This window comes from Branchiostoma floridae, chromosome 5 (assembly GCF_000003815.2).
Source record: "Branchiostoma floridae strain S238N-H82 chromosome 5, Bfl_VNyyK, whole genome shotgun sequence".
NCBI classification, from domain to species: Eukaryota; Metazoa; Chordata; class Leptocardii; order Amphioxiformes; family Branchiostomatidae; genus Branchiostoma; species Branchiostoma floridae.
This window is the reverse complement of record NC_049983.1, coordinates 16045633-16057046: the sequence shown is the minus strand read 5'-3', so window position 1 is coordinate 16057046 and position 11414 is coordinate 16045633. Positions and strand designations below refer to the sequence as shown.

Here is an 11414-nt window from a genome sequence, read left to right as displayed (position 1 = left end):
ACCTGCTCTCTAACTTGCGAGTGTCACTGATTTTTTTGCATATCAATTCATAGCTAGGATATAATAACTGCTCTCCAACAGATCTCTCCAGTGTCACTGACTGCCTGCCTGACGAAAGACATTGGATGGTGTCTGAAACATTTGACTGTTTCCAAAATCATATCCAGTCCTTGAGTAATTGCTTTTTGGCAAATATCCTACTAGTTTAGTTGCAAATTACAATACTCAGATCCCTTAAATTGGGAACTCAAGAAATATGGTAATTTTGTTCATTTTCACAAAAATTTGCAATAGAATGGAAAGAAAGCATTTTTTTATGTATCATGTAATATTTATAAAGAAGTTATGCAGTGTTTTAAGTTCAGAGTTGACCTTAAATCTCTGTAGGTATACAATGGAAACGCATATCCTTGTTGTTTGGCATCTAAATCTGTTAGAATAAAACAATTAGGTGCATTTCAATAATTTTATACTATATTATAGATTTGAAATACCTAAAAGAGACTCAATACCAACAAATACTTTAATCTTCTTTCACTCATTCTTTGTGCCATGACGAACTGAATATGAGGCAGACAGAAAATAGGAAGTTCTATCCAATACTTTTAGAGTTATCTTTCCAAATGTGATTTGACAATTACATTGTACAGTCAGACCACTAAAATCAAGCTTTAAAAAATAGACCTGACATGGCTTCTGAGTTAATTTCTCCAAGTTGATTAGCAAGGATTAACAAGATGATGCTGTACCAGCTTTCCGTAATGGTTTCGGAGTTAATTTCTCCAAGTTAACAACAAGGATCAACAAGATTATGCCGTGCCAGTTTTCCTGATCCCTTCAGCCTTGAGAGTCAATACAACATGGAAAACAGGCAGTTTGTTGTATTACTCAAACAAGATAACAGGGCATGAAATACACTTTTGGGTCAACTTGCACTGGTGCAAGTTGAGTCTGAGAGTACTTGCACCACACCAGTTTTACATGCAGAAACTTGCATATGCATGTGGTATACCGAGCCCTGGATAAGCCGACTTTATTACAAACTAGGTCGTTTTTCACTCCACTCGTCTGCTGAAGTGTCTATCTGCTACATAATCATTGGCTCCTCAGCCGGGCGATCGATACTGCGACCATGACACAACCATGTCGGGTCAAACACTGACGAGATTATCTCTGTGATGTTTGCGCTCTGGCACAGATGAAGAACTATTCCATCCAGCAGACAGTTGATGAAATCAGCATAATCATGAAGGGTTTACTTTCAAGCCCTATAAACAGTTTTTGGTTGTGAACAAAAACCTGACAGACAACATCAGAGATTTGACATCCCCCAACCTGCAGGAAAGACTGGCTGTAGCAGAAGACAGACGGGCCTGGAGACAACTCTCCATCTTCTTGTCTACCTTGTCCCCCCAACGACCAGGAGGTCAAGGGACTAGGTAGGTAAGTTGTGAACATGGGGTCAATGACTGATAGGTCAATGACTTTAGCAAAGGAGAAGACACAGAGATCTTAAACTGTTACAGTTTTTGCCTGCAATACATGTAGCTTCCTTGTTTCATGGCAGCTTACAAGTTCTGATCAAAATCCGAAACAAATATGTAAAAATGTGCAGTTTGCAGTTTAAGTGCAGACCTACACACTGAAGATATAGATGTACAAATGTAGGTGGGCCTCAGACGTAAAGCAGCCTTTTCTAACAAATTTTCTGATGAATTTTGTCAATGCCATACACATTTAGTCTTGCTAGAATAGCGAAAGAAGAAAAGAGTGACCAAGACAAAGTTAACCTTTTTCATATGAGCTTATCTTCGTAACATGAAAATATGCTGTATTACAAGATTTTTGAGCACTAATTCTATGCAGTTTTCTTCACATTCAATGCAAGAGATTTTAATGAAAAGTTAATAAAACCATTTTTATTTTACTCCATGACAGCTGGTGCATTTAATCCTACTCCTGAGCGATTCCCAGCGCTGCACCTGTGAGAAACTGACGCAGCAGACAGGAGGGTCTCTCGAGGCTAAATATAGACACGGTTGATCAGTCCCCGCCGTGCGGATATCTTTCCTCACAAATCAACGCCGCGGCTCTCCGCAAGGAGCCTTCTAATATCCCTACAGGGAAATCATGAAACATGATGCTGGCTTTTCACAAATAATCTGTTGCGCTTTCTCTGCTATAATGCCTCGATGTGTCTCTGTCGATATCATTTGTGAAGAACACGCAGTAAATTTGCTGAGTTCATACAAGTGCCTGTTAATAAGATCATAAATTCTCATCCAGGTAATGCTCTGTTGAATTGCGATAAGCACGGCGGCAAAGGCGGTGTCAGTGGGAAGGCATTTATGATATTCGTTGACGGATGCTTTTGTCTATTGTACTTAATGTGTTACCAGTGGGCTTATTCTTCAACTTGGGTCCCATCACCGTGTACATTGGGACTAATTCTTGGAAACAGCTTGGTATTATAGCCATATATGGACTTGTTTCTAGGAAGATGGGCAAGTTGTGGAAACATTCAGAAGAGTGATTGACTTTATCTTACATGAAGCACATTTGGAGGGTGCAGATGGCAATAATTTTTTCAAAAAGAGTGCATGTCATTTTGGCAGCCTTACAATATAGATTCACTTCTGAATCAGTTACTAGTTATTCAGAAAATTGTTTGAACCATGCTTCATTACCTGTGTATTAAGACTACCTTTTCAAAGGGTCTTTGACTAAACTAAAACATCAGCTTATTTGTCTGATGTCCTTTCATGCACTGTACAAATTGAACTCCAAGTTTCTAATTTAAAATATCTTGCTTCTTGGATTTGCTGCTTTGTTTTCATTTGATTAAAAAAAAATAGAAGACTTGCAAGTTGAGTCCCTGTGACTACAGTCACCTGGTATATCATCCTTTGAATATAGTGCTGCCTGCTAAATTTATAGTCTATATAGATCCATGAGCCAAGACATCTAAATGGTATGGCCTAAGTGGTGGCATTTGAGAGGGACTGGTGATCGAGATATTTTCAGTCCTTTGTGTGATGTGACTTGAGGAATGTGGTCTTTTCTTCAGTTGCCTTATCTTTTCTTCCCAAGATGGAACCACCGACTAAGACAGCTCTGAAAGATTGACGGCCTGAAATCCACCCCGTAGTTAAGCCATCCCTTGAGCTTACGCAGTTCCTTATCAATTCTGAAGGACAATGGGCATTACATGCAAGAGCGAATAGCAAACATGGGGGATTTAGACAGTACTTTGCACGGCCAGATAGAGCTTTTTAGTTGTCAAACTCATTGTTCATAAACTATAAAGTATGGCGTATCTTGCAAATGCAGAGAAGCTGGATGGCTCCACAGTCTAAGTGCTAGAATACTATTACCTTCGCATGGTCTACTCTGACAAAGTCAAGAAATGGCTAGAGATTCGAGCATTATGTTTCCACTGGCAATATATTCCATCACATTGGACAGGGCTTGGGGTCCCACTAACAGCAGTTGACCTTTAAAAGTTGTGCAATAATAGTGCTGTTACAGGACCCATACCTTCATCCTGAAATGGAAATCTGCTTGTTGGGTCACAGATAAATATTTCATTTTGTCCGTCCCTACAATTTAAACTTCATGACATGAAATTGATACAAAAAAGTAACTCTATATTAAAATGACAGATTTAACTACGAAAAGCAATAACATGGGCTATCAAACAATGAGTGAGACTCGAAAAAAATTAAGCTGGTGACAGCCCTGCACGATGATGAAGAGAACTCCAGACATGCAACTCAAAGGGCTCTACTAATACAGCATCAATCTTCAAGGTAAGCAAAATTCAGATATCCCGACATTCTGAAGAAGGTCTTAAACTTGATAGCACCATTACATTCTTAGGGTACCTGGCAGAGATCATTACAATGTCGTGAAAAAAACTTTGCAATAAACCAATTATAGAAATATGGTTACACTATAAGAAATAAAACATTTGTCAGCAAACAAATGTCTACCTTTTTAGAGTCTAACCTAACAAACTACTGCTCTATTCACTCTTACTCAACACATTCCTATTCACATGTTTTTGTGCCCCTCCGGCCCTATCCTGCAACTAATGTAGCGATGCCCCAGAATGTAATCATACACCACAGGGTATAGTTCTGGTCCAGGTCGTTGACCTTACTTGTTTTGGAGAAGAAGAGGAGACAGAGCAAACACAATATGTTTCCACTCTATGAGGCCAACATAACATAATTATACAACATAAGATGTACAATCATGTATATGCTGGATATTGAAGAGGAGAAAATGAAAATGAGCCCAAAATGGAGATTGCTATAAGTAAGACATATACTAGTAATTTGAAGAGTGTATTATGAATTACAAAAGGAAGAAGAAAAAAAATTAAGATGAAGGTATGAGTGAATGAATTAATGAAAGAAAAACAAATTAACAAAAGAAAATGTTTTTTTTATTGAATCTCACCTTGAGAGCCTTGGTGCGGACAGCTATAGAGCTGGCCATCTTATTGGTGGATGTCTCAATCAGCTGGGTACCGTTGATGGTCTGGAGACTCAGTCTTCCTGCTTGTACTTCATTAGCATAGGCCTGTCAAGTACAAAGTAGACTGTCAATCAAAATCAGGACCAAAATACAAATCCAAAAGAGAAGTCTTAGACAGCTTGTGGGTTTGAAGAACTAAACATTTGAAACTTAAAGAGAAGAAAACTAATCATAATGTTAGGGAAGAGCTGCATAGTAATAAGGAAAAACTACCACTGTCACAGCTTACAAGAGAACAAACTTGAACTAACCTGGTAGTAAATAACAAAGAAGAGACTGATATCAAATGAAAATTAATGCTGTTTCTTCTAAATCAATGAAAAAAACTGGTTCCATTCTTTTGAAACAACCATTGACCCTGAAGTATAGGGAATAAGTACTGGTTTTTCTCCATGGTGCTGAAACTGCTGCTGGTGCCATTATTAAAGAAGGAAATTTGCTGATTTTTATGGTATAAAATGATGAATGATTGTCGTTATGATAAAGTATGGATCATTTGGGTATGTCAGATTTCCAGATCAAATATATTCAACTTTTATTTTGCTCTTTCAGAGGTTTGAGGCTAGCTGTGTGCATCAATACAATTCTACATTAAATTTGTACATTCTATATGATTCTGGACCTACATGTATGTAAGATATACTTAGTACAAATAGGCTTTTCATTATAGTAACTTATAAAGAGAAATCAATATTCCAGTCACTAAATGAGTCTAGAACTTTTCAAGTTCCCACCTACGGCCTTTCATTGGCAAGTATAGAGAACAAGTACTGGTCTTTCTCCTTGGTGCTGAAAATGATGTTAGTGCCTTTCAATTGATAAAGTAGGGAAACATGCTGATTTATATAGTATAAAATGATAAATGGTTGTCCTTATGGAGCATTTGGGTATGTCGGATTTCCAAGTCAAACATATCCTACTTTTATTTTGTTCTATCTTTTCCTGATCCAGAGGTTAAAGCAAAATTCAAATTTTGTTCATTATTACTATTTTACATTACATTATATCTGATTTGGGATATTTGTAAGGTATACCTAGTACATATATTAGGTTTTTCATTATGGAAATTATAAGGAGAAATCACTATTCCAGTCATTAAATGAGCATAGAACTTTTCAAGTTCCCACCTACGGCCCTTCATTGGCAAGTATAGAAAAATTAGTACTGGTCTTTCTCCTTGTGCTGGAAATGCTATTGGTGCCTTTCCATTATTAAAGTAGGGAAATATGCTGATTCAAAAAGTATAAAATGATAGATTGTTGTCGTTATGATAAAGTATGGAGCATTTGGGTATGTCAGATTTCCAAGTCAAACATATCCTACTTTTAATTTGTGCTATCTTTTCCTGATCCAGAGGTTAAAGTAAAATTCAAATTTTGTTCATTATTACTATTTTACATTACATTATAGATATCTATCTGATTTTGGATATTTGTAAGGTATACCTAGTACAAATATTAGGCTTTTTATTATAGAAACTTATAAAGAGAAATCAATATTGCAGTCATTAAATGAGTCTAGGACTTTTCAGGTTCCCACCTACGGCCCTTCATTGGCTTGATTTCACCTATTCATCATCTTGACGTAATCAATGCCCCGTCTGACGAACAGTCTATACAGATAACGCAAAAGGCCGCGGGAGGTCAACATCAAGTTAGCGTCCTATTTCCCAGCGCTTGATGTCGTGGCGCAGTCATCAACAGAGATGGATGGTGGATCGTGTTGTATTGACAGTTGGAAGATGAGGAGTATTTGCCGTGAAATTGTGGTACCAACACCTTTTGTGTGCTGTATAAAGCTGTACATCATGCATGGTTATGGGGGTTGTCTTCTTGGAATGGGTAATTATGGAGTATGATATCATTTCTTACAAAAGAAAATCTTCTATTCACTTTTCATAATCTCAGAGACAAGTAAATCAATAAGTTCCACCATTCCAAATGGCAAAAATTGCATTACTGTCAGCAAGTATAATTTAAGTAGATCTTTGTACACTGATACAATAGTAGCTGTTTTAGAAATAACAAACATCATAATATATATTATAATGTTCAAAGATGAATAAATCAATAAAATGTCCAAAAAATCACCACCACTATACTTCAACATCTTAAAAATACATCCAACATTCAAAACCTTGTAGATATACACAGTCATGCAAAAACTTAGCTAGAAAACCCTCACAGATCTGGAAAACCATGAACAGAGTTCCGACAGAAAATAATACATGTAAATTGTAAGTTGAAAAAACCCTGTTGGGAACCTCTAGGAGTGAAGGCACTTAAATCTCAATCACATCAAGTCAAAATGTATCTAATATACTAGTCAGCAAGTGCACACAGTTATAAAAAAGGGCTTCTTATGTATTCGGGACTTATACAAAGAAAATCTCTCTGTAAGCTCCTCTGAAAACCCCATGTTTATTCCACCCCAAAAGCACTCTCAGAGATTTATCCATATAGCCTATAAGGGGGGCTACAACCTCCTACATGTACTCTCACCACATGCTCCCTTACTCAGCAGAGCAGATTCCTGGATATGAAATTAAGATTGACCAGGTATGCTACATGTACTTGGTGAGATGTGGCCAGTCTTCTACCGCATCCTGTCTGAGAACATGTTTACCCCAAAAGATACCATGAAATGCTCCATTTTAATTTAAGATTCTCTGGAACTGCACACAGTAGAAAGCAGAAGAATCCACACCATCTCCCCACTGCAACGCTTCGCTTCATTGCGGACCCAAGCAATTACTTTTTTTCTAGAAAAACCCTGCACAGGCTCTGCTATTACATGTACCCCACAAGGCAGAAGATGTATTATCCTTATTAGTTTCTGTCAACTGTTGGGCTTCTCTTTTAAATTACACCAGTTAAGCCCCTCTGGAGGCAACACCGTTTACGCTGTCATTTTGTTTTGTTTTTCTTGCCGCAACGGTGCCTACATTTCAAATATGTGACAGTGCATATTTCAAAAGTTTCTTGCAAATCAGTTTCCTTTATACAGCAAATGTTGAAATTTTTGTGGTGGTTGTTTTATACTTCCAAATTTGGAATAGTGACCTCTCTTATGAACCTAAAACCATCGCATAAATGCTTGTTCTGTCTTCAACCCCTTTGTCTGAAACTTGAAATTATATCTTTGCAAACATTCCATTTTCTCACTACCAAGAGATGAAATTCCATTTCGATTAGTTAGATTCTTTTTCTTTTTTTGACGCTTGATGTGGGTTATACAACAAAAAAGAGTTATGCTGCCATTTTGCTGCATCTCAGCAGAAGCGAGAATAAAACTACTGCCTGCAGCCCGTGAAATCTTTAACCACCCTGTACGGCTTTCTTCAGGCTTTAGTACCTGTCAGCAAGCAATGGCTTAGGGCCAGGTGTGGTAACTTAAGAGTTATCTCCTAAAAACACCTGGCAATATTCTACTGCATACTGACAGTTTAAAGACTATCTAGAGTCAAGTCAAATCTTACTGCAGGGCTTCAACAGTTCGATTGGCTGAATGACTCAAATCTGTAGATAGAGCTGAACTGAAATAGGCACACAGCAGGTAATTTTTTGGGGATGAGGTCAGTGTACACATTGATTTTTACCTGATTTCAGAAAAAAAGTAAGAAATTCTATCTCCTCCAGAGATGGTCAAAACGATGAGAAAGTAACAAACATGGGAAAATATGTCTTGTTATAGCTTTGCAGGTATGGTAGTAAAACTAGGTAGTTCCGAATTGGTAGTCAAAGAAGAGACACTAGTGTAACAGTTAAGCTTTTAGCTTTTAGTATACAGTGGAAGCCAGTTAATTGCACGTCGGATAAACGCACACTTCGGTCAATTGCACGGAATACCAAAATCCTGTGGCGGTGCGGTCCAACTGGGTAACTTCGCATTATCGCACACGCCGGATAATTGCACGGGATTCGCTGGCAAATTGGGTGTGCAATTAAGCGGCTTCCACTGTATCAAGTAGTTTCTAAAAAAAACTGAAGCTACCAACCTACTGCCACTTTGTGCACTTCTTCAATACAGAAAATTTAAACACTTTTGGGCTGTGATAAAATCATGTGGTATGTACATGTACACTTATTATGTTGTAAACATGGTATGTACATGTACATACCATGTTTACAACATAATAAGTGTATATTAGGCCACACCAATTTAATTTCTTGGTTCATGGATTTTTTCATAAAAATCTGGAGCGAGAGGGCGAAATAAAAATAAAATAAAAATTGTAAAATGGTTGGGGTAAAGGTAAGAGCCAATCCAAAACATAAAGAATAAAAAGTTTTCAGCTTGAAAAAAGTACAAAAACACTATTACTGTACAGTAACAGCACCTGTTCATTGAAAATTACAAAAGTAGTGTCAGTTTTTATGTTTGCTACACCAGAAAGTTGGTGAATGGTTTCATTAATGGTGAAAATTTGCTGAGTGGTAATTTTTATTTTTATTTTTTTTTTTCCAAAAAATAGGAGCGAGCGAATCCGTGAACCAAGAAATTAAATTGGTGTGGCCTTACTAACAACAACAAAAACTGTTAAAACAGTCAAAATATACAACCCTGTACTAAAATTTGGCAACTCTTTCCTGTGGGGGACTAAAATTTTGTAACAAAATATGTGTACAGCTTCACAACACAGTCATCTCTTAGATTCCCTATTTTGTTCTCTCTTTTATGTATATCTAGAGCTATGGGATCCGGTGTAATATATCAAGTGAAGAATGAAAATAAAGCTAAGAAACCACTTGCATTGCAAGCATACAAATGTATAAGGTTTTGTGTGAAACTTTTAAGAGGTAGCATGTGTCAAGATATTATACTATATACCATGAAGACATATTCTTTATGATTGTAAAAATGTCCATAAACAGTTGAGATCCCATTCTATTACAGTTGTATTATTTCTCTGAAACCTTTTCTACTCTTCTCCTGGATATGTATATGCTGTGAAAGAGCGATCAATAAAAATTCAGAAAGGGGTATTACACTGCAAGGGATAAAACTTTTAAAGCCATGCCAGATCGATGACTTTACAAGCTGGCGGTGGGATATATATGCCTCTGCAAGATTTTTACAACAGCACAAAAGAATGAGACTGAGTCATGAAACTACGATGTATGGAAGCCTTAAAGTACAATATAACATGACAGAGAGTCTGACTCAGAATTTTATATCTGCAGGATTTTGTAGCATTGCAACCGCAAACAGCATTCTCAGTTTCCAGGATTTAAAATGTGTCTGTTCCACTTACCGTGTGATGATGCTAGACATTAACATATCAAATAAATAGTGTTTTCCAAAGCAATGCCAGATAAGATAAATGAACACAAATCCAAGCAACCACTAATATACTAATAGGTTCTCCATGTATTGTCTCATAAAAAACAATGGATAAAAGAATGACATCATGTATCTTCCAAATGATTGATTATTAAAGCAAGTCTAAAAAGATAAAGCAGCCATCTTGGAATCAACTCAGGGAACTGTAACTGGTATATTCCAATTTGAGATTTTGAAACTGGCGTGTAGATAACCTGAATGACATTAGGACTTGGAAGTTAGGAAATGAAGAATGTAGCTACATTTCCTTACAACCTATCAATGCCAACTTGACCTTTTGGTGTCTGAGGCACCGATTTTCTGCTCAGACATGTCGTCTGACCCTGCGAGATATATCGCTCCACAACTTTATCTAATATTTAAGATTGCGATGTTATGAAGTGTTCGCGGTCAGGTCACGATTAGGATGGTCCCTGTTGGATTGAGCGTGGAGCGAGATGAGTAGCTTTGCAGAAGAAAAAATCCTACAGAGAGTGCATGCGGAATGGAATTGGATTATAGCCATCTCGATTTTGGCAATGAAAAATGTAGCGGTAAAATCCCCCGTAGAGATAGAATTGAGCTGAGGGGACAATTTGGCAACATTGGTGCCCACTTTATCCTTGGTTATGGCCAGGCCGCAGAATCCTGGTGGGTTAACGGCCTTTAGTGTAGTTTCGGCTGTATTTTTTCTCTTGGGGGCTTATTCAGTAAAGGCTGACCACGCCATTTTCTTTGGTTGAATAGGAGAAACATCAAGCAAGTAGAGGACACAACATTCCTCAAGAGTCATTTAGTCTAAAATCTAAAAAGCCGGTTTGCCCAGAAGATAAATAAACTACCTGGCACTGTGCAGGCTTAAAAGGACATCAATTTATTAGGCTGGAATACTATCAGTGTCCTTTCAGTCACCCACAAGTCCCCATTCCTTTTTAGGTAAAAAGTATGCTTCATTCTCCTGGTTCTTTTGGGAAACTCAGAGAAGTGAATATTGGCAGGGAATTCAGCATTGATTATTAGAAGATGATAAAGAATTTGGCGGAAGGTTTTTCACAGTGTAAAACTGGCTAAACAATATTATGGAAACTGCGGCCTATCAAAAGCACTGTCTAGAATAGAGTCCAAATGGCCAACGCACGCATTCTGTGAATAATATACCACTACCAGTCTAACTGATCATCAAATCCACTACCGCAAAATTGCCCATTTGCGGATGTTTACGATATGTGACGAGCACGGCCATAGATTGTAATCAACCGTCGTGCTACAAATGGACAGGAGGCCTCCTGAGAGTGGAATAGTACACACATTGTATCCGCAGAATTTTATCAGAATAGTTTATGTACCAACACATACTATTAGTTGCTTAAGATCTTGCCAAAACCTTTGTAACAGTATGCATACCTGTATACATGTATCATTGTACACATTGGAACATAGATCTTTGTGTGGTGTATTAGGAGGACTACAGAATTAAGTAGGAATAACTAGGAAGTTACATGGCTAAGAGCCATGTCAATGATTCAGGGTCAGGTTTAATTTTGTGATTC

General features: G+C 37.5%; 1 protein-coding gene across 1 annotated transcript in view; it reads right to left on the bottom strand.

Moving 5' to 3' along the window:
- LOC118416228 (voltage-dependent calcium channel subunit alpha-2/delta-2-like) overlaps window positions 1-11414 on the bottom strand; it is a gene marked incomplete in the record, with an annotated part of 67733 nt that overhangs the window by 45009 nt on the left and 11310 nt on the right. Inside the window, 1 exon segment of the mRNA XM_035821312.1 lies at window positions 4465-4587. Within this exon segment, the coding sequence (XP_035677205.1) occupies window positions 4465-4587 (123 nt within the window).